Genomic DNA, 24,795 nt, shown 5'->3' on the forward strand with positions numbered 1-24,795 from the left:
TAAAAAAGGCATAGTTTTTTGGGGCAGTCCTCTTTGGCCACCAGCTTGTTTCGGTGAGCCCCTTTTAGATACAAGTCTGCAGGTTTGTTTGTCACGTTTGGGACCTTACAAGGCGTTTGTGGAGGTTTACATTTTCAGCGGTTGCCTTTCTGACGGGGCTTCTTACTGATGCCAGCATCAAGTTCACATGATAGCAGCAGTTGAAGAAACGAATAGGTGTGACAATTTTTTGGGCAAGTGTACCAGCAATGATAATGCCAGCAACGTTAATTCAGAGCACCGGCTGTTTCTGTGGACTCCGCTCTTCTATCCCCATAAACCATAGTAGAGGCGATCTAGTGGTGGTTGAAGGTTCCACTCTGTCCAGAGGCAGGTAGCTGATCACCGCCAAACCTCAACATTTGTCATGTTAAAGGCCTTGTATACACACTGATATTTTTAGATACATTTGCCAACATATGATAGGGCAGTGTGCAGCCTTTGAACATGAAATAAACATAATAATAAAATAATGACTATTTAAACTTTAATGAGTAAAATTATTAATAACTTCTTTATTCACTGCACATTCTTCCAGTGTTTAATTTGAACCAGTGGTTGCAGGTGGGGTCACCCCCACTCATTTTTGGGGACCATCATAAATTTGCCCAGAGCAAGAGATGGAAAAACGCAGAAAGCAGATCGACGAAAAACGGTCACAATGGAAGAAAGTGGGGACTTACAAGAGTAAGATGAAGGGACAGGGAATGTAGGGTAGTGAATGAAAGAAGCATGAGGTGCTTTTAAGTCATTGCAGCCGTGGTATTCGGCACGCTGGCACTTTAATGCACCGGCCACCAGCTTCTGAGCAGAACTTTGGGCCGGGCACTCATGCTTTAGGAAAACTCCATTATTTTAAACAGAAACGTTAATTATCATTTTTGCCAGCTTAATTATTGTTTAAGGAGATACAAACAATTCATAAGATATTAGATGCATGGCAGCGGCCCTCGTGTTCCTTGCCCACCAGAATTACAGAATTTTGTTAAAATAACACTTGTTCAGACTTTGCTGTCCGAACTAAAATACATACTAACCATTCAGTTTATTAAATATACACATATTAAATAATTGTTCTGCAGACAATATGAGCAAATTATAACTTTCTTTTTGAATAGTTTTTGGAAGATTTCTAGAGTTATTACATGCATGCAAGCAAAATTTGTGCATGCCTTTGTTTGCATGATGCGTTAAAATCATTAAAGGCAATTCTACTGGATTTGCCAATGATTATTTAGGATATGGTAGCAAAACAACGGCCTTCCAAAACATCCTGCTTGAAAAAAACACACAGGGTCGTTATGTACAGTAATTGTCAGAAAAATCCAAAGAAGTTTGTTCTGAGACCTAGCATTGTTCAACGTGGGCCACAGTACTCACACGACAAACAGCTCAAAGGCTTGAATGAAAACATTAGCCTGGGCAGTCAACACTATTCCTTAGAAAAAATAGTTAAACAGAACAAAAACACAAACAAATGACAGGACAAAAACACAAACAGAAGACACAAAAATACCCCCTTTTTTACACATGGTTATTTTCGTTTTGGCAATTGCACTATCATATTATTTGTTTTTCAAAAATACAGTTGACTGTGAGACCATACATGCCAATGTTAGACTACTGGTCTTGCAGGTTCACGATTTAAGTATTCGTGATTTTACTTGACAGCTCCCGTCTTTCTAATTGCAATGTGAATGTCCCGTGATTTTTAAAACTGCTATGTATTGCTCAATATCACCACTATCCAAAATTAAAATTGCAATGCATTGCAGTGGGCAGTTTATGTAATTTGGACACAGACGAGTTAAATACAAGAAATTTCATTGCCATATTCAGCTAAAGAAAACCCTTGCAGAATCATTACCTGTGTCTGATACTAGTTAAAAGATATAAACCACTAATCAAAAATATTGCATTAATGATGAGAATGGAAGAAGGTTTGTCAGGGCAAAGTTACAGGGTGGGGGTCAGAGGAAAATGCTCTTCTAAACCGTTTACAATTTATTTTCCAGAACTGACATGTTCATTTTAGATTATTTTTACCTCTCTCTCTCAATTCCTTCACAAATATAGTAAAAGTATTGGGTGGTATTACCGCATGTTTTTTTAGTAATACCATTACATGATTACAGGTGTTACTTCGCATTTATTCCTGGGTGGTTGTACTGTAACCATAACTCCAATGGCAATACTACATTTTTCGGTCACAATTTCCACCTGCCAAGCGCAGTTGATTTTGTGAGAATTAAAGGCTTTGGAATTCGGGACACATGTGGGAAACGGCACAGTAATTCTAGGTCCTGCAAGTTATTGCCTATTACAACTCTCACACTTGTAACTGGAGATTAATGGATGGCAATGGCAACTTGTAATGGCAATACTGGGTCTAAGAAGTGATACTCCTGATGACAGGGAGTTTCAGGAGATGCGGTTTTATAAATTAAAACAGAATATATTGCATGCATCTTAAATCTTGTTTCTACCCTGCATTGGTGGAAGGATTTTTTTTAGCTTCAAAAAGAGAGCATGACATTTTTGCCTGAAGAAGGGTCACTGCGTTGTGTGGTCCTACAGGGGCGCAAACACAACATCAAGTTTATAACATAGTGAAACATGATGCCCACTCTTGGAAATGTTGGAAATAATCTGGCTTCCACTCACATACATATATATAAATTGTGTCAGGCAAGGGCTCCCCTGCCAGTGCAGGCTCCCTTGTTAATATCCTTGTGTTACGAGAGGCACCAAGCATACTTCTAGTTTCTTTTATTCGTAGAGGGGATAAAGTGACCAGAACACCACTCAACTGAGTTATCCGACTGTACTACTTCTGTACAGTTAGCATCATGTTGAGTGGTTAATAGCAGGAGCACGTTTGGCAACAGTTCTATTGGAATGTTTATGTTCCTGGGTCTCAGTTGGATTAAACTGTTCTTAGGTTAGAATCTGGGGAGTATGCATGTGTGTAGTGGGTGGCGGTTGAGGGGAGGTTGTAAAATGCAGACTCTATGGCCCCTCCTGCAAACTTAAAAAAGCTGTGAGCACAAGGTGTGTGCAAATTCTATATTTCCCAACATAGTGTAAAATCATTGTGAAAGCACCAGAAGATCCTTACCTCTCTTAATCCCTTCTAAAAACAGGGGTACAACTCAGCCTTTAGACTACACAATCAACATGTAGTGCTTATGATGAAGAGGTGTAAGGCAATGGTGGCAAAGGTAATTATGTAAAATCTACAACAGATGTTTATAAAACAGTAGAAGCCATCATCAAGATTAGCAAAAAATAACTGACAAGTCCTTCTTTGTCCAAGGAACGCAATTCTTCAGGTTTTAAATATCAAGTATCCACCCATAAGAGTCTCAGGTGGGCTTCTTTTAACCACAGAGCCCTGCACCAATTCAAACCACACCATCTCCCCCTTCTTAAGTTCTACCATGGCAAAACTGGTAGTTTGGCTGTCATCTGACTCCTTCCCTTTTCTTTTGTGAAGAGGAATGTTGCTCCGACTACCAAAAACCAGCTGCCCCATTGCAGGTCCTGGGCCAAACTCCACACTGATGAGGAAGAGGTAGACACCCTGTTGAGGGGCTTTAAAATATCCTTCTTCCAGGAGATACGCGTTCCCATAATTGAGGTATAACTCATTGAAATGTAGGACTCCAGTTTCATTGTCGCCTTCTGAAAATCCAGCATGGAAGGCTACAGAAGAACCTGCAGAAACATGACAAAACACAAGAAGACTATAAATTTCAAAACCCTGGAGCTTGGTAACACTTCTGAAGGTCTTGAAATTTCAGGTCATTACACAATGCCGTAAACAACCATCTTCAGTAATAAAAGGGGAGGTTTGTGAGCAGCTGACTGCCTCAGTGCAAATCTGTGTTGATATCCAACCCTCAATAATTTCCCCCGGCTTTTACACACTTCTGTATTTCTTCTCTAGTTGCAAAAAGTAAAGAAACTGGAAAGAACCTCATGAGCTAGAAGTAAAGGGAGTATTACATTTCCGTGCATCGGCTTGCAGCAGTTGCATGACATGTGAATGAGCACCCTGCTTTATGCAATACCTACAACATTTTTGTAAGTTAAAGCTACCTATTGTGTGTAACATGTGGTGCCAGTGAAGTCTTGTTTCCATGTTTCAACCCAACTTCTATAATGCTGTCTATTCATAGTCTAGACTGAGTTCCAGTCCCTATGTGTTCCAATAATATACAAGACTATATACAAATTACATTAGGAAAGCTTTATAGATCAGTGATGTACTATGTGTACGTCAACCTAACACCAATGCAGATTACCTAAAAGTGCTTTGTAGAGCCATCCTTGACAAACCTCCTGTACGAGTTTTATTATTTATTTTAAAACAGCTTTATTGGCTTTATTAGCAAACATAAAACACAACAGGTCACAATTGCGCTCCACGGACTGAGCACTACACCGGTATAAAGCAATAGCAAGGTCGTAGAATCTATGACCACCCTGAATTTCTAAGCGTGCACCACACCTCTCATGCCGAGGACTCACACAAGGCTCCATCCCCCCCAGGAGCCCATCCATTTCCCCACACTTTTCCATGCTTGGCGGGACATCCCATTGCTTTATAGACAAGTTTTTCTTGGGAGGCACACCAGTCAACCCCCCGGCGCCACTTCACCAGTGTCAGAGCTGTCTCCGCGCTCCATTTCGATGCAATGTCCCTTTTGCTCACCAAACAAGCCATCGCCACAAAGGCTCGATCCGCTCTTCTAGATCCCACTCCCTCAAGCACCCCCAATAGGATTGGCAAGGGGGCGGGCTCGATCTCCTCCTGTAAGACTCTGGATATCTCTGTCAACACCTCTTGCCAGTAAGTCGCAATATAGGGGCATGCCCATACCATATGAAAAAAATCGGCATTCGGGCCCGCACGCCGAAGACTGCCAGCCTGCAACCAAGGGCCCGCCCTCTCTAACCTTTCAGGAGAGAGGTAAGCCACATGAAGAAAGTAAGTCTGCACCACCCAAAGACGGGAAGTCATGGTCAACAGTCTCGGGACCATCATGGTGTCCCTCCAGTCCCCAGTCCCCGTCCTCCATCGGACCCACCCATTGCTCCCACCATTCTCGAAGCTTGTCAAGTGATTGCGAAGTACTAGCAGTCAACGTGCGGTATATGCGTGAGACTCCCCCTTGTCCCAGATATCCCATTACTGTCTTGGCCTCAATCGGGCTGAACTCGGGGAGAGCCGTTCCCACTTGAATGTGTGCCTGCAGTGCATGGCGGAGTTGTAGATACTTATGGAACTGGGTCCTGTTGAGTGAAAAGTGCTGCTGGAGTTCCTGGAAGGACCGCATATGCTCACCACACAGATGTCACCGAGCAACAAAATCCCAATGAGGTCCCACTTGTGGAACCCCTGAAGCGCTGAGACCTCCCTCAGCCAGGAACCCTGCCACAGTGGAATCTGTTGGGTGAGACGGCGCCACCACCCGACGCATGCTGCGCAGCTCACCACCCCATCAGCACTACCCTCGTCACCTCTGGAACCCTGCATGACACGGGATCGCCATATAACATCCCAAGCAAACCGGGGAAGCCCATTGTCAGATGCTCCAGCTGATAGGCGGGGTCCGACCAGCCCCCCCCAGCCAGTCATTATTCACCTGCAGGTGCATTGCCAGGTGGGAAAGGTAAAGATTGGACATCCCCAGAATGCCCTCGTATACATCGCCTTGAAAGACACGAAGTGCCAGGCATGGGCGGGAGCTGTGCCACAAGAACTGCTACGCCACGGCCTCCATATCGGTGAACCAGCGCCTAGGAATGTGATAGGGGAAATTTTGAAGCAAGTAAAGGAAGCAGGGAAGCACCATCATTTTGTATAACGCTATCCAACCAAGGATATTAAGCAGTAGAGTCTTCCATCTCTGGAGGTCGTCCTTGGACTGCCTGACCAGGGGCTTAACATTAAGAGACCATCCCAAATCGGGCAGCAACGCTACATGTATTCCCAGGCACCGGAAAAAAATGCGTCGAGGGGTATGGTGCTTTGCCAGTCATAACAGTCCCTGGAATGGCAGAGCGGAATCAAAAGAGACTTGCTGGTGTTAACTACTAGGCCCAACACTTCCACGAACAGTCCCAGCAGCTGCAACACCCTAGTTCCACCACTAGCTGGGTTGGCCAGGAACAGGAGCACATCATCCGCGTACAGCGCAATGTGATCTTCGACCAGCCCTCAACTAGGGGATCCTCCCGAAACAGCTTCGCCAGCAATTCCATCACCAAGGCAAACGGGGACGGGGGCACCCCTGGCAGGTTCCCCTGCGGATAGGATACTCATCCGAGACCGCCCCGTTGACTTGCACCCGGGCCGTTGGATTAGAGTAGAGGAGACCCACCAATGCACGGAACCGCAGACCGAGACCGACCATCACAAGGACTTGCCGAAGGTATGACCAGTCTACAGTATCGAATGCTTTTTCAAAGTCCAGGAGCAGGAGTGCCAAAGGAGAGGTTAGGAGGTCCCGGTTGGCCAAAGCCACGTGTAGACGCCTATTGCAGTGCCGGATACTTCTCATCGGCATAAAGCTGCACTGGTCAGGGTGGATCAGCGAGGGTAACACCTTCTTTAATCTCGAGGCCAACACCATAGTGAAGATCTTAAGTTCAGTGTTAAGAAGTGATATGGGGCAGTACGCCAAACTATCCCGCGAAGTTGGCCTAGTCTTCAGAATCACCACAATGGTGGCCTGATCCAAGCCTGGGGGGAACCCCCAAACCTTTCAGCCTCCTCACACATGGGCAGGAGGTGGGGGGCTAGGGTGTCTCGAACTTTGCATAAAATTCAGCCGGGAAACCGTCGGGCTGGGTGTCTTGCCCGCAGCCAACTCTGCCATTGCCGCTGCAACCTCTTCAAGGCTGATCGGCTGGTCAAGGTCACGCCTATCCACCACAGAAATTTTGGGAAGGGTCACCTCATCCAATAAAGGGGCTTCTTTCTCGACCGGGGGCCTAGGCCGCTCCTCATAGAGTCTTTGGTAATAGGCAGCGAAACTCTGCGCTATCTCACCCGGTGTCCGGGACACAGCACCTGAGTCGTCAACGATCTCTGGGACCACCCTGTCTGCCATCGGTCTCGTGGCAACCCAGTGCAAGACCTTGCCGTTTTTGTCCTCCCACCCGTATATACGGGCCGTAGAAGCTCGCCACATATGTTTTGCAGTCTCAAGTTTTATATGTTTAATCTCTTCCCAGACTAAGGCCAACTGCCACGTGACCGCTACACCGACAACCCTGCAACTTGGCCCTCTAGGCACAAAGCCCTCGCCTCGAGCACCAATACTTTTTGATTGCGTGCATGCTCTCGCACCCGGAGGAGCTGCCTGGTGTGCCCCCTGATAGTCACCTTACAGGACCCCCAAATTGTGCCTGGTGACGCCACGGACCCCAAGTTAAAAGTGAAAAACTCCGAGAGCCGATCTCTGAGGGCCTGAACATACTCCTTGTCCTGCAGGCACCAGGCATTGAGCCGCCACATCGACTGACGGTCAGTGCCCACCCCGCCCAGACGGAGAAGGAGCGGCCCATGATCTGAGACCCCTTGAAGGAGGATCTCCACTCCCGAGACCCTAGCAGGTCAAGAGCTGGCACAAAAAAGAGATCGCTTCTTGTGTGAGTGTGGTGTGCTGCTGAAGTGTGAGCGTACTGATGCAAATGAGGGTGCCAAACCTGCCACGCATCGCAGAGACCTAGACCCTCCATCCATCTACGCAGTCCAGCTGCACCCACCCTGCGCCCCGAGGACAGGGGTCCGGCGATGTCAACCTCAGGGTCCAGGACAGAATTAAAGTCACCCCCAGTACGGTCAACCCCGGGGGAAGTTCCGCCACCACATCTCTGATGGTCGCCAGGAACCGCTCCTGTGCACCCAGAGGGGCATAGACACTAAGGATATTAACTGGATATCTCCCAAGTAGACCAGGCAGCGTCACATACCACCCCTGCAGATCCAACCGGGAGACAGCTACCACCATTGGCAAGGAACGATGCAGCAGCACCACCACATCTCTCGAGCCCCTGGAGAATCCCACGTAATAAATCCTGTCATAGCCCCCCTCATGAGCATAGGGCACCGAGTACCCATCAAGTGGGTCTCCTGGAGCAAAACCACAGAAGGGGCAAAGCGACGGATGATAGAGAAGACCGAAGACCGCTTAATTTTGTCCAGGAGCCCATTTACATTCCAGGAGAGGACCGGCTTGTCGCACTCAGGCATTGGTAAACGCAGTCGCTTCCCGAGGAGCGTCCGTCCAAACCTCCCATTGTGACCAACTAATCAAGAACAAGAAAACAAAAAGCAAGTCCAGTCTTGGACAACAATGGATGAACAATCCCCCCATTCACCGCAACTCCCCCCCACCCCATTCTTCCAACCCAGAAGAAGTGGACCCCTCCTTCAAGACGGAGTTCTGCAATACGGCCCTCTGCCGCCCTGCGTCCAGTGTCAGAGGGACGCCCAGATCTATGTTCTCCCCTCCGGCACAGGGTTCAGGCAGGTCAGTCACAAGAAAGCTGGGGGGAGTGACTGAGGCGCTCACCCACCGGAGCCGGGGCCAGGCTCACCCTGCCAGGGGCTTCCAACGTGGCCCTGTCCTCGGATTGACGCGGGCCCGTCCGGCCATTATCTTTCAATCTACTGTGCAGGCCACTACGCCCCCTCCTGCGGGACCGGGTTTGCCGCCCCCGCTCTTCTCTCGTCCCACGTCCGGGGGGACCCCTCCGGGCCATCCGGTGCTCCTCCGTAAGCCAGTCCCACGCCGCCTCTGGTGAGTCAAAGAAGAATGACTTTCCGTCGTGGAGAACCTTGAGGCGAGCAGGAAAGAGGAGCATATAAGTCAATTGCATCACCCGGAGATTCTGCTTGACACCCTCATATGAACGTCGCTTGGCCTGCACCTCACAGGTGTAATCGGGGAAGATGAAGATCCTGTGGTTGTCCCAGTGGAAGTCCGGGTGCGCCCTCACCACTTGCAGGATAATGTCCTGATCTTTGAAGTTGAGGAACCACGCGATCATCGGCTGTCGAGGGCCGCCCTGCGGGGCGGGGGCGCCAGAGCCCTATGAGCGCATTCAATGGTGAACCAGGGGCTCTGGCGTTCCTCTGGTCCCGGCCCAATGTAGAATCTGGCTCCCTGGCCACTCCAGTCGGCCCACTCACGGGCGAGGAGTCGGCCAGCACTAAACGAGCACCGGGACAGCTGGGCATAGCAGGGCGGACGACGGAGAGGTCCAGAGAACTCTTAGAGTGCGACCACCATCTTGACGCCCATGGCCACGCCCCTCCCTGTATGAGTTTTATTAATTACACAGTACTAATTCTTTGTACTTGGAAAGCCCACCTTCTCCTTGAATGTAACCGTCAAAAAAATGTATTTGAAACGTAACTAGAACTGAGCAATTGTCACAATAGTGCCTGACACTGAAAACCAGATAAGGGGTGGCACCTAAAAGAAATGACCTTTTCTTAGCTTCTGCTTTCATTTACACTACCATTCTTCAAGTCAGTATATCCCAGGAGGCGTAGAATAGTTAATGTGTTGTAGTATACTGTGACAATCTTGAGGGTGAAGAATACATATCTTTAATTATATATAATCTTGCAATTGTTCAAATATTGTGTTTGATTTCTAATAATGTCCAATAAGCTTTAACATTTTCAAGAAATTATGTTGGCATTGTAATATGACGGGAACTGCATGTAAGGCTATACACAAAAAACAACATTGATTGTAGATTCTCATTCTTTACATTGTTTCCACGGTTACTTTACATCCCATTTTCAAGCTGACATTCTTATATCGCCAACCTGGCTCAAAATAATGAAACCCATTTTCGAAAGGGACTTAAAATATCTGTGTTCTTCATGTGCCTGTTATCTTAGTTATCCTACTAATCCTTTCCTGTCCAATATTCCTTTTCTCTTTTACTTTCTAATTAGTGTGTATCTATAAACCTCACTCTTTTGACTGAGGTGCATTGTGATTCCTTGTTATATGGTCACATACTCCAGAAAATATGAATATTTATAAATATGGGGAGGCTATAATAATATTTAAAAAATAAAAGGATAGACATACTATAAAGAATCTTTATTTAAGAGTAGTAATTGCTTAGTAATTAGTGGAATAGGAACTACTTGATTAGAGGTGAATTTGAATCCTTACGTTTCTAATACTTTTTTATTTTGATCTTTCTTTAATGGTCTTTCATTATATAAACTTCACTTCATTGCATGACTAGGCTTCTGTGCTTTGAAAACAGTATACACAGAAGGCTGCTTGTGATATTTTGATTTTATATGAATTTACCATTAGAGCAAATGCTTAGAAACTAGATCTAAATATGCCCTAACAAAAAGCTAGTGATTATTACGCTATGTCTTCTTTTACATTTGTAGCATTACAATAAAAAATAATGTGAAAAAGATTAACTGGAGCATTTTCATCCATAAATGAGTTGGATGTGGCTTGTCCTTGTCTGTAATGGTATAGTGAACAAGAATGGAATGAAACAAACTCTAATCAACTTTCATCAGTAAATGTTAACTCTAATTTTTCCATTCATCACTTTTCTGCTGTTCCCTCTTGTCATTTACGTTAGTTAGCAAGTAATTCAGATCACTAAGGCCACTATGCTGCTTGCTCTAAATACTAAAGGTAAATTCACCTTTCATGTGTACCTGAACTGCAAGCTAACTATGATCTTTCATATGAACGCCAGCGATCAAGTAACCTGAACAAAATATCTTTACACTTTTGCAACTCTGTAGAGTGAATTTAAACAATTTTGGCTGTCATGTAGCCTGGTCCATTTATCTACCTTCTTCTGAGCCTCTCCACTGCAAGAAATTCTCTGTAGATTCAGCCACATGCATCAATTATATCCTAGTCTTGATCCTCGAATTAAGATTATTTCCCAACTATTCAGTTTCTATTTTCTCCCTCAATCTTTCTTAATGCTGTGTCTCATTAGCCTTAAATCTCAGAGAGTGAGGAATTGTGATGATGCTACAACCTCTACATCAGCATGTAACATAGGATGAAAGAGCACAAGGGGATCTGGGTTTGTATTTTTTCTGTTTCTGCACATTACTTACATCTGTAATCGAAAACCACTAGCAAGTGGCTAAAGTAGTGTCTTGTGAAGGGATCGCTGTGCATGCCCTAGGGTAAACTCAAAACTGCTAAATAACCTACTGCCTTGTAGGCACACAATATTTGCTGTAACCTGTAGTGAAACATGATTACATTTTTACTTATCCTCATCCATTATGCAAATCCATACTAATAGTTATGCCAAACATACGTCTTCGCAGATTATCTGAGTTTTATAACAGCTGGAGTTTAGCTCCAAGGCACCCATTTCCTTATATGATCAACATTGCCTCCAAACAAGTTGCCATATTAATCATTGCATGTTTTTGATTTTCTTAGCCTGTTTGCTAACTATTCTATTGTTAATGAGCATATGTGGATGATACAAATATTTTGGTGAGTGTCTGTTACATGGTATACTACTCCTTATCCAAATTAATTTGTTAGCACTCGGTACTAACTCTGATATGTACATGTGCATCACAAGGACTCACCTTGACATATATGAAAATATATGAGGGACTCAGCTTGACATACATGAAAATTCTAGCACAAGGCTTGACTCATGCTTAAGTTTCCCAGATATTACACCAAATACTGTGCTCATATGAAGCATGGCACAATATATATGATAAATGGACCAGTGATGAACTCACTTACCTTTCTCATGAAGTTTCATATTTAGTATGTTCTCAGTAAAATCATGCATCGTTTGTGTTTGTGTCTTAGTCTGTTTTGAGTCTCTCTTATGATGCTTATCTTCAATTATTTGTTGCTTTCTTGTTTTCATGGTCATACCAGAGTGGATCTTTGCAACATCCAGGCTTCTGTTTGAGGCTGCCAATTCATGTGCATTCTTGAAGAGCTTCTCAAAGAGGTTGAGGTGGTCTCCAAAATGCTGTTTCAGTGAGGCCATGTCTAGTTTCAACATATCAATGGAACTATTAAAAGGTCCTGCAATATGTGCTAAAGATTCATTAAACCAAAAAATGCTTTTAGTCCAGTGTGATTCCAACTTTTTCAACTCTGTGCCTAAGTGCTTAACATCATTCTTTAAGGACATAATATCACTGTATGATGGATTATCCAGTTGATCATCTCTAGCAGCCTCGTGGTTTGGTTCCATATGCTCTACTGTAGTGCGTTTGTTGTTGAGTTCTTCTGCAGTGCTCTTTGTTGGCTTACCAGTGTCAGATACCCTGTGCAATTCCAGTGAGTCACTGTGGGCCTCGTTTTGCACCTCCAGAAGCTGAACTCTTTTTTTAATGGATTCTATACTTGTTTGTTGCTTCTCAAGCATTTTGGATGTGGCATTGATAACCTCATACACCTGGAATATTGACATCTTTAAGGCCTCTGGTTGTTCCTCGGATAAAACCTCCATTATTTCTTCTCCTAGTAAGGCCTCTAGAGCCCTGTCATGGCGTATCGCATCCTCTAAGAGGGAGCTGAATGAGCTATCAAGATTTTTAATGTGACCATGAACGGCCTCGTCTGTTTTTTTCAGCAGATTTACATCCTCTAAAATTTCTTTTGCTTGTGATGATAACTGGGTGACACTTTGCATTATGTTCCTGTTCTGCTCCTGTTGAAATACAAGAGACTGCTGGATGGGATGGAGGGCCATTGAAAGATCTTCTATTGAATTTTGTATGTTATTTTGAGAATTGCTTTCTTTTCTCCTAAGTTCTGTCAAAGTTTGAAAAACATCCTTATGAATGCTGCTAAGATTCCTTCGGTCTTCTTCAAGAGTTTCTAAGTCTGCAGTAAGCCTTTGGCAATCGCAATTCTTTATATATGAAAGTAAATCATCATTACTTTCCTGTAGATTTATGATAGTGTAATTAAGTTCCATTAATTGCCTTTGAAGAGCCACCTTGTTCTCCTCCATAATAAGTCCCTTCTCTATTAATGACACTTGAAGTTCACTGGCGGTATTCTTGAATTGAGTTCTTAGATCCTTCACCCACTTCTCTAAAGTGTTGATATTTTCAAATGCTGCATCTGACTCTAGCTCTAAGTCTTTTATGCGCCTTAAGTGTTCCCCAAGAGACTTGTTCAACTCACGTATCATTTCTGGAGTACTGCTGACTTCTTTGGTTCCACAATTTAACCAAAGTGCTGTTATGTTGCGATTCAATGCTTGAATCTCATCTTGCAGAATTTCCTGTCCTCGCCTCGTGTCATCAATACTGTTGTTCAAAACTGAAATTTGGACTTGTTGAATCTTGAGACTCCTCTTTACTTTGAGGTCAGTGTCTGCCCTCACCATGGTGAGATTATAGTGGAGTGAAGCTTGCTGTGCATTGTAATTATTATCCATGTCCCGCTTCAACTGGTCAAGTTGATCAACAGTCTCTTGAATCTTTGATTCAAACTTCGTTCCAAGCTCCTGGAGGTCTTTCTTCGGTGATGTGCTGGAGTGAAATTTCTCAATATTTTTTCGATTGAGTTCAATGTTTTCTGAGAAGTTTTGCATCTTGTTGGTGAGGAGCTGAAGACTTTTATTGAAGCTTGTCCAGACTGGGTGAAAATGTTCCCTCAAGATCTTTTCAACATATGGCAAAAGCACTTGTTGCAAGAGCTGTTCTTCAAATTCTGTAATAAAAATTATAAAGAACATGAAACATCTATCATGCGCTTTAGTCAGTGTATGTAAATTGCATACAACCCTATATTGCACCGGGTAGTGTAGCTTAGGGAGTAGTCAGCCTGCCAATAGATATGCAGGATCATCTAAACTTTGCTTTTCATTGGTGCACACTGATATCAATAGAGCACCATAGTTTATTTTCCCCATCTATGCACAGTAATAAAAATATTTCCCTTAAAGCAGCCCTATATTCAGAATATGTGCCTCTGGGCAGAATCAGGAGGCCAGTAAGCATCACGGTTCATGAAGTAGCTCACTGATCAGGTATACTTCCTGCCAACCTGATGCTTTTTCCTACTGCACTGCATCTATCAATAGAAGGAACAGTGGTATTCTATAGAGATAAGGTGTTAATAAAAAGGCAGGTGGTGCAAAGTGACAGATATAAATAAGTATTGCCTGAGGGGCAAGAGAGAAATGGGGAAGGCAACAAAATCCACTAGAAATGTTAGTATCATCCAGACGACAAAAGACAAGACAATGGGGCGACTGTCGACAGAAAGAAAGAGATTGTGGCCCAGATTTAATAATTTTTCATGCAATGCAATGAAGCACCCAGATTTACTGTGCTGGGTCTTGCAAGGGAGACAGCCCAGTTCAGAACTATGGGCCTGATTTAGATCCTGGCAGATGGGGTTACTCCCTCACAAACGTGAAGGCTATCCCGTCCTCCGTATCACGATCACATTATATCCAATGGAGATAGTAATACGCCCTTCGGGATATCTGTCACACTTGTGATGGACTATTTCCTCCGCCATGTACTTGTTCAGAAACTGACTGCATTGTGTGAACCAGCTGAATGTTGCCCTGCATCATGTCATGCTAGTGCCAGCATAAAGCCATATTAAGTGTAGGCCTGTTTTTCTGTTGATGTGGAAGGGATGAAGAGTAATGGAAATTAATTGATATTTATGTAGGCAGGAGGGTCATCTTGCAATACAGTTCACATTTTATATGGTTTGCACCCCTTTGTTGGCCTTTACGCTCCCAAGTAAGGGGTTCGTGATAGAGTCCACAGAAAAGAGTGGTTCAAAGTGATACACTATGCAAAAGAAGCAATCATCTGACTAATGCTTTCCAAGCTGCCATTCCGACTGAAACATACACAACAAAGTGCACATGTTTCCCTTTTCGTTCACTGCACCCAATATCCTCTGAACCTGCCACCGCTGAATAATAATGTTTTATTATTACCACCTACAGCTTTATATGTGTTAGTTCCATGCTGTCTGATTTATGTAATGTTTGTTTCTTCATTGCAAATACATAACCAATGCATATGTAAGTAGATTATGATCTAGAACAAGAATATATGCAAAATGTTAATACTGTGACAATGACTCTTGCAACACTAAAATAACCAACATATTAATTTAGAGAAGACCAGACAGTCAGTTGCCATTAAAAGGTCAGTAGTGCTGGAGCAAAGTCAACCACACAGCTAGGAGATTTAACATATCATTAACTTTTATCACAACCTACTCTACTTTCAGAGGCAACTACTTCTCTTTTGTTAAATATCTCGATTTTCTTTTGAGTCAAGGCAACTCTACTTAGGATTTATCTATGCAAGGCTGCAACTCTCTTTGTGATTCTTATTAGTTTAATAATGTGTATTAAGTAATTAAAATGTAAACAATATCAACAAACAATTGTTGATATCGTTTACATTTTAATTACTTAATCAACATTAACAGTTACAAGTAAATTACTTTATACAATCCTAGTAGCAGAACAGGTAGGGTAGGGTAAACAGAAGACTGATGACGTATACAAGGTACAAAACACAGTAGATTATCGTTGAAACTCTCCTTGTGATCTGATTGAAGCATCTTATCAAAGTCAGATATTAAACAACCTCCTCTTACCTGAACTGGTTTGGTTACTGTCATTGCTGGCGGTGAGATTAAATTCCAGAATACTCTGTAAATCTCTCAAGCTGCTGGTTGCTTGATGAACATCATTTTGCAGATCCTCCAAAGTAGAATCCTGATCTTGTATTGTTCTAATAAATTGTATTGATTCTGCTGTAGGTGTGGGGCCTGCTTTTACAAGAGAAATTAAGAGTCTCAGAATACATATATTAAGCACCACAAAATATAGTATCACTGGCATAGACTAATGCGCCGTTTGGCCCACAGCTGGATTTATGTGAACTAGGATCAATAAACTAATGAATAAATCAATGAAACAGGTTTTTAGTTTGTAATTAGATATAAAGCATGCTGGTTATAAAGAAGGAACAAAGTTATCCATCTCAAGCGTCAGATTTTTTTTAATGATCACATTCCTTCTGTAGGGCCTACGTGAAGACTAATTTTGAAGTATCCACTGTGCTCAAACCAGCCTCCCCAGGGCATAATCAGGAGAATGGGAAAGGAAGGGAGGGTGAATTGTCAATGCTAGAAATAAATTTAGTGAAACAGGAGGGCTTCTGATGTCAGGGTTAAAGAACAGAATGAGGGGTATGTGGCCAAGATGGCGGACGAAGAACAGATTACTCACACTGCTCCACCACCTGGCACTTCTAGCCTGCTGTCCTGGCCACATCTACAGTGCGTCAGGCTACAGGGTGGGGTGTAGCCAGGGTCCCGGCAGATGGCAGACCCAGCTGCAGCACCCGCATGGTCATGGAGGAGCGGGACAGCGGATTGGCCCCAATAGAGGCCCAGCGAGAGATTCCAACATGGCGGCTGCCATCTGAGGCACAGGGTGTGGGGGTTGCATAGAGCCCTGAAGGCACTTGTTGAGTCCTGTGTACCTATGTGTCCTGGCAGCCAACTGACTGAGCAGCAGAATTCACCTGGATTGTTCGGTTGCGAGAGGGCTACTGCGCAGGGCGCTACAGAAGGTACTGCATCTACCAAGTACTACTGACCCCCCTGGTGTCATAACCCTACACCACTACACAGAGAGCCCCACAGAAAGCTGGCCTCCCTCATGTCGTCCCACAGATCAAAGCAAGATGTTACCCTTAAGGACATGCTGAACAGAGCCCCTGCCAAAAAACTTGAACCCCTCAAAGAAGTAACCACTGGATGGAGACAAACCTGTAGGCACTGGCACAGTAGATGAGGGAGGCAGCGGCAGTTGAGCCGCTTATGCGCTCCTTCAGGGAATCCCTTTTTTCCACCCTTAAAAAAGGCATAGCAGCCCTATGGAGTGATGTCGCTGCAGACATTAAGATGTCATGAGGGACGTGTTGGAGCTTGGGGAAGCAGCAACGATGCCAGGGAAGACCTTGAAACCTACAGATGCAAGCTCTTGGATCTCCAGGACCAGACCACAACCTTGCAACTCCATGTAAAGGATCTGGAGAATCGGTCTTGGCGCTAATACATCAGAATTAAGGGGGTTACCCTTCAAACAGTGCCAGAGGACCTGGAGGGTTACATCAAATAACTTTTCAGGCAGTTCCTTCCAGAGATGGCTCACCAAAACATCATTTTAGACCGCACACACAGAGCAGCCCATCCATATAGTTTCCCAGCATGGCGCAGGACATTCTAACATGCTTCCACTACAATCGACAAAAGGTGAGAATCATGGCAGTATTATTAGACAAAGCCCCGATTCTATCTGAGGGTGCGAAAGTCTGACAATGCGGCTACCTCCTTCTAATGTGACAAAGGAGTCAAATAAAAGTGGGGACACTCGTTTCACCACATCTTCATCTGGAACCAGAAGACTCAGTTCATCTGCAAGATGAAAGAAGCTCGTTCCATCCTAGCGCTGGAAGAACCCCCGGCAGCTGCAGATGGGGCTGCCCAGCAGCAGAGATCACCCCGCGACCAGACACGTAGATCCTTGAGGAAGACCAAACACAAACCAACAGCCGACGCTTGATCAAGGTTGTATGAGATAGTGGGCACTTCCAGAGAAATGATAGCACCAGTGCTGGCGGAAACTGGCATTCCCTTTCTCCACAGACCTGTAGCTAAATGCAGTGGGCCACAACTGTAGGAGCCCCTAGGTACTTACACCTCATACCAGGTCCAGTTATCTCTTATTAGTGAAATGTAGGCAGTGTTCTAGCAGCTTAGGCTGTCTATAGGTAGCTGTACCAGAGCAGCTTAGGCTGAACTAGGAGACATGCAAAGCTCCTGCAATACCACTATAGGCACAAAGTACATACACACAATAAAATACAATACTCAGTGTAACCAAAAATAAAGGTACTTTATTTTAGTGAAACAAGGCCAAAAATATCTAAGAGGCAATACTTCTTCTGAAGGTAAGTATTACACACAATATATGCACTAGAGACCAAAATCCGGTAAGTAAATATTCATAGAATAGTGCAAACAGTAGAAAATACAATTGAATGCAATAGGCCTAGGGGCAACAAAAACCATATACTAAGAAAGTGGAATGTGAATCGCAAATTCCCCCCTAGGCAAGTGTAGTGTGTAGAGTGGCACTGGGAGTGTAAGAAAACACCAACGGTAAGTAAAATACCTCATCCCAGACCCCAGGAAAGTAGGAGTAAAGTACTGCAAGTTTCCTCAGGACACACTACAAGTCATGATAAGAGTTATTGCAAGAACCAAGCAAGACTGCAATCAACAAATGGTGAATTCCTGGACCTGAAGACCTGTGAAAAGAGGAGACCAAGTCCAGAAGTCGCAGAAGATTCCGGGAAGGACAGGAGCACCTGCCAACCTAGAAAATGGTGCAAAAGAGGATTCTCTGGTTAGAAAAAGTCTGCAGAAGAGCACCAAAGAAGATGGCTGCGGGTTCCTGTGTGGTGAAGGACATGTCCCACGTCAAGAAGTTGGATGCATGCTGTTTGCGTCGCTGGATATGTCCAACAAGCCTTGGTTCAAGCAAGGTCGCGGTTTGCGTCAAAATGGCGCTGCCTGGACCCAGGAGGGACCTGTGGGCCTCAACTTAGACTGTGGAGGAAGAGGGGGCTCCCAACACTGGAGAGAGCCCATAGATGACCAGACATCACCCACAGGAGTCGCAGGACACGGAGACAAAGAAGGTGCATATTGCGGTTGGTGCAGCACAACAAAAGAAGGTCCCAAGCTGCCGGAGAACAACTCAGCGAGTTGTGCGCCGCAGGATGGAGTGCTGGAGACCTGGGCTACACAGTGCATGAAGGATTCTTGGAAGAAGTGCACAGAAGCCCAAGGAGCTAGAGATGATGGGTGTACAGGGGAACTGTCGCACACCAGGAAGGCAAGCTCTTACCTCCTCCAAATTTGGACAGCTGAACCATAGTACAGTCTGGGTTGTGTTGGTCCACCACCTGTGTTCCAGGGAGCATGCTCGTCATCAGGAGAGGAGTCCCAGAGAACCTGTTGTTGTCATGGAAGGTGCCTGCAGGAGCAGGGAAGTGACTCTGTCACTCCACAAGAGATTCGTTGCTGGTGCAGGGTGAAGACAGGGAGTCCTCAGAGCGTGCACACCGTGGAAACTGTTGCAAAGGCTGGCTGGAGCTGAAGTTGCAGGTCAAAGGAGTCATCCTGGATACTTTTTTGCAGTTACAGCAGTTCCTGGAGCAGTCTGTGGTTGATCTAACGGCCAGAAGCTGAAGCAGAGGATGCAGAGCATATCTGGAGGAGTCTTGCAAGCTGAATCTGAAGAGGAACCCACAGGAGAGACCCTAAATAGCCCTGAGAGGAGGGTTGACTACCTACCCAGGTATGCACCTATCAGGAGGGGTCTCTGATGTCACCTGCTGGCACTGGCCACTCAGGGATCTCCAGAGTGTCCCCACACCTTGGAAAACAAGATGGCTAACGCCAGGGACACACTGGAGGAGCTCTGGGCACCACCCCTGGGGTGGTGATGGACAGGGGAGTAGTCACTCCCCTTTCCTTCGTCCAGTTTCATGCCAGAGCAGGGACTGGGGGTCCTGGAATCAGTGTGGACTGGCTTATGCAAGAAGGGCACCATCTGTGCCCTTCAAAGCATTTCCAGAGGCTCTGGGAGGCTACCCCTCCCAAGTCTGTAACACCTATTTCCAAAGGGAGAGGGTGTAACACGCTCCTCCCAAAGGAAATGCATTGTTCTACCTTCCTGGGACTGAGTTGCTCAGACCTCAGGGGGCAGAACCCTGTCTGTGAGGTGGCAGCAGTTGTAGCTGCAGTGCAAGCCTCAGAGAGCTGGTTTGGCAGTACTGTGGGGTCCATGGTGGAGCCCCCAAGATGCATGGGATTGGCCTCCCAATACCAGATTTGGAATGGGGGAAAATTCCATGATCTTAGACACCTTACATGGCCATATTCGGAGTTACCACTGTGAAGCTACATATAGGTATTGACATATATGTAGTGCACACGTGTAATGGTATCCCCTCACTCACAAAGTCCGGGGAATTGGCCCTGGACAGCGTGGGGGCACCTTTGCTACTGCAAGGGTGCCCTCACACTTAGTAACTTTGCACCTATCCATTAGTAAATGAAGGTTAGACATATAGGTGACTTACAACTTACTTAAGTGCAGTGAAAATGGCTGTGAAATAGTGCGTGCAGTATTTCACTCAGGCTTTTAATGGAAGTCCTGAAGAAATGTTTGTCTGAGCTACTTATGGGTGGCAAAAGAAATGCTGCAGCCCATAAGGATCTCCTGGAACCCCAATGCCCTGGGTACCTAGGTACCAAATACTAGGGACTTATAAGGGGGGGCCCAGTGTGCCAATTGAAATTGGAATAAGAAGTCACTAAACTATAGTGACTAATTTTGAAGCAGAGAGTACATAAGCACTGGGCTTCTGCTTAGCAGAACTTTAATGACACAGTTAAGCACAACTGACAACACACACATTAGGCCACAAACTATGAGCACTGGGGTCCTGGCGATCAGGATCCCAGTGAGACAGGCAAAACATACTGACTAAAAGGTAGAAATTGGGGCTAACATGAAAAGAAAGATGATACTTTCCTACAACAACCCCTCACAAACCTGGTAAATTTTTCTCGTGATGGGAGAGATTGATGCCCATATTTATACTTTTCTAGCGTCGCATTTGCATCATTTTTTGACGCAAAAGTGGCGCACACTTACAAAATACAATTATATTTTGTAAGTTTGCGCTGCTTTTGCGTAAAAAAAATGCTGCAAATGTGGCACTAGAAAAGAATAAATATGGGCCTGAGTTCTTTGTTTTCATCCCAGTTTACCTTTGATCCATACCCGGAACCCCACCACTGCATCAGCAGTCAACCATGAAAGCCACAGACTATAAGCGCCACCCGGAACTTGCTGGTGCCCAACCCCTAGTGACAACATCTCCCTACCATCGGTCCCCCAGTTAACGCTCTGAGCCTGAATGTATGAGGCTTTAATGCCTCTGCAAAGCGGCTGGCACTTCTCTCTATTATTAGGGAGTTTGACTGTGACATCTGACTCCTACATGGGACATATCTTCTCAAGAAGCACTGGAAGAGAATGCACTCTAGATAGCTTTACAGCTAATTATTTTCTTCATGCCAGTGGAAGAAGGCTGGGGTGTCTATTCTCTTGGTGACTAAGTTTCAGGAGAAGGACACCAACACGCAAGTCGAAATACCTGGGAGAAACCTCACACTTAGGCTCTCTTTGCATAATCACTCATACACAATTGCAACACTGTACGTCCCCCAAAGACCATCAGAAGTGTTTTATCCTTAATACCTTGGGCCTTGTAACTTCTTCAGTGGATGCAGCTATTATCCTAGGTGGGGACTTCAACGTGGTGCAGAACACATCCCCGGGCAGATCGAAACATAGGTCAGGTCAAGCTGGGGCCTTCTGGAATGACAGCATTTGATGACTACAAGACATAGGGGGTCATTCTGACCCCGGCGGGCGGCGGGAGCCGCCCGCCTGGAGGGAACCGCCGAATGACCGCACCGCGGTCAAAAGACCGCGGCGGCCATTCTGGCTTTCCGAAGGCCGCCCGCCGGCCCAGCGGGAAACCCTCCTCAACAATGAAGCCGTCTCCGAATGAAGCCGGCGGAGTTGTAGGGGTGCGACGGGTGCAGTGGCACCCGTCGCAATTTTCAGTGTCTGCAAAGCAGACACTGAAAATCATTATGGGGCCCTGTTAGTGCAGGGGCCCCCAGGGGCCCCACGACACCTGTTCCCGCCATCCTGTTCCTGGCGGTAAGAACCGCCAGGAACAGGATGGCGGGAAGGGGGTCGGAATCCCTATGGCGGCGCTGCAAGCAGCACCGCCATGGAGGATTCCCTGGTCCAGGGGTAAACCGGCGGGAAACCGCTGGTTGCCCTTTTCTGACCGCGGCTTTACCGCCGCGGTCAGAATGGCCCAGGAAACACCGCCAGCCTGTTGGCGGTGCTCCCGCGGTCCCCGGCCCTGGCGGACATGGACCGCCAGGGTCGGAATGACCCCCATAGGCTTCACGGATATCTGGCGAAATCAGAATCCCCACCTCATGGGTGTTTCCATTCTTCTTCACATTGCATCAAACATATGCTTGGGTAGATTACTTCCTAGCAACTTCAAGCCTCACAGCTGCAGTAACTCAAGCACATATAGGTGCCTCCATCCTGTTCAACCAAGACCCTATCATTATGTCCTTCTGCGTTCAGGAGCTCTTTATTTCACCCAGGGCATAGCACCTTAACAATAAGCTTCTTACATATGACTCCACACAGAGGGAGGGGCAGGAGGCAATTACATACATTCGTAAAAGAAACAATACACCCAACGCATACTCTTCCCTTCTCTAGGACACACTGAAAACGGTGATTATGGGGACCTTCAATGTGATCTTGTGAGATTAAATAAAGATAGGAAGGATAAATGCTCCGGCCTAGTAGCTCGGGTGAGGAAACTGGAAGAGAGGCACACACACACACTGAAGCACACAGGTTGCGAAGTCAGGTAACACTTGTTAAGAAACAATCAAAGCTCCTAGATGTAGACAAGGCTCAGGACGCCCTTGTTCACACCAAGCAGCTATACTATGCTGAAGGCAATAAAGCCATCAACCGTCTCACACATAAGCCCAGTACCCAGACTTACAAGTAGGATTTCACAGATCCAGTTGGTAGGGGGCCATAGAGTGACCACGAATAAGGATAAAGCTGAGACGTTTGAACGCTACTATGCAGACTTATCACAACAGAAGGAAAGGACCCACCAGAGGTCCTAGCTTACTTAAACATGGCACACATTAACTGCCTGCCGGTGAGAGAGACGTCTCTGTTGGAGGCCGATATTTGCCCTGATGAGGTCTTATCAGCTGTAGCACGCCTGCTAATCGGGAGGGTCCCAGGGCAGCTCGGGCTTACGGGATTTTACAAGTTATTTGCTACCCAACTTGCCCCAATCCTTGCCTGCCTGTATAGCTTCTTCAGTGAGACAGGCACACTCAATGAAACCATGTGCGAAACGGTAATCACAGTGCTGCCCAAACATGGAAAGGACTCCACCCGGTGCTCTTTGTATTCGGCAATATCCTTTCTTAATGTCAATGTCAAACTCTTGACGGGTATTCTAACTGCACAACTTAATCACTATATATAAAAGGTCTGATAGATCCAGATCAATCTGGTTTTATTCCAGAGAGACACTGTATTGATAATATTAAGCATCTGCTCCACCACATAAAGTGACCAGCTCCTGTGGCATTTGAACGGGTACATTTGCTCTTTCTGCAGCACACTCTGAAAAGTGTAGGTCTTGGGGGATGCTTTCGGTCATGGATATTATGCAGCTAACCGAACCCCACTGCTGGCATGCGGGTCAATGGACTCTAGTGGCAGAGCTTCGGAGTAGCTATTGGCACCCGCTACGGATGCTCACTGTCCCTACTCCTATTTGCCCTCTGTGTGGAACCCCTGGCTGAGCATGTACGGACCAATCCCAAAATACCAGACATCACCAAGAGCCACCATGAACATAAGCTGGCATTATATGCAGACGATGTCCTAGGTGCACTCACTCAGCACCTTCCTGCTGGTTGTCCTGAAGGAGCTGGATGCCTTCGGCAGAGTCTCTGACTTCAAGGTGAACATACAGAAATCACAGGCCCTTAATCTTGCCACCCCTCCGGCAGATAAAGCGCCACTGGAACAGCTCTACCTGATCCTGTGGGTGGCCCATTGGGTACCTAATCCGGGCTTGAAAATCTATCCAATCCTTGGGCAGATAGCGCAAGGCAACAACTTAGATGTCCTGCGTACGGCATGCACAGATACCCATTCTTGGAAAGTATGTGGCCTCTCTTGGCTGGGCAGGTTGGCATCACTGAAAATGACTTTCCCTCCTAAAATCCAATATATTATGCAGGCCCTTCCTTTTAGTCCTCCCTCACTCCTATAGTTAAACTACAACACCCATTTGAGGCCCTTTTTTGGGATGGCAAAAAAACATGCATGGAACGGAAGAGGGCCTACTTGCATTTTGCAGAGGGCGGCTTGAGCACACCCCCATCTCTCCACCTTCTACCTAGTGGCCCAGGTGAAGTATCTAGTAGAATGGAACAGAACACACCTGGAGAAATACTTGTGCTTCAATGATAAAGGGATAGCAGGGGTCTATATTTGAAAGACACCCTGGCTCCCTAAAAAAAAGAACAGGCCCATAGGGGTCTACATCTCACCAGTAGTTAGGGCAACAGTTTAGGCCTGGGATAGGGTGGCCATCACTAAGCACCTTTCATCTCATCCCTTGCCCCTCATGCCCATCATTGGTAACCTGGACTTTTCACCATCTCTTTTGGGGTATACTTCCATAGCTGGCAGGAGGACAATTGCAAGGGAATGGGTGATCTTTTTGACCATACAGGCCTCATTAATTTCCCACATTGCACAGTCATAATATGGTGAACCGGCCGGGGAGCACTTGTGGTATTTTATGCTCAAACACTGGGTCAAACAACCCATCAGTATGCTAGTAGGCAGCTCGCCGCCTTTGAAAATTGACTCATCACCAAGTAGGATGACAAAGGACTCCTCTCATATGGCTCCTGATTTCTTAATAAAGCTTCTGTAGGAAGC

The 24,795-nt window shown here is 45.7% G+C and overlaps 1 protein-coding gene across 2 annotated transcripts in view; it reads right to left on the reverse strand.

Annotated features, from left to right (window-relative positions):
* Positions 1-525: 525 nt before the first annotated feature.
* Positions 526-24,795, reverse strand: part of MMRN2 (multimerin 2) — a 242,478-nt gene continuing 218,208 nt past the window's right edge. The window contains exons 5-7 of one of the 2 annotated variants that reach the window (XM_069240619.1): positions 15,708-15,881; positions 11,844-13,781; positions 526-3,756 (exon numbers count right to left, since the gene is read on the reverse strand). In XM_069240619.1, the coding sequence (XP_069096720.1) occupies positions 3,368-3,756; positions 11,844-13,781; positions 15,708-15,881 (2,501 nt within the window). In that variant the 3' untranslated portion in view covers positions 526-3,367. Of the gene's footprint in view, positions 3,757-11,843; positions 13,782-15,707; positions 15,885-24,795 lie in introns of both variants that reach the window. The other variant, XM_069240618.1, reaches the window with a different exon arrangement.

This window comes from Pleurodeles waltl, chromosome 6 (genome assembly GCF_031143425.1).
Source record: "Pleurodeles waltl isolate 20211129_DDA chromosome 6, aPleWal1.hap1.20221129, whole genome shotgun sequence".
In the NCBI taxonomy this organism is placed as follows: domain Eukaryota; kingdom Metazoa; phylum Chordata; class Amphibia; order Caudata; family Salamandridae; genus Pleurodeles; species Pleurodeles waltl.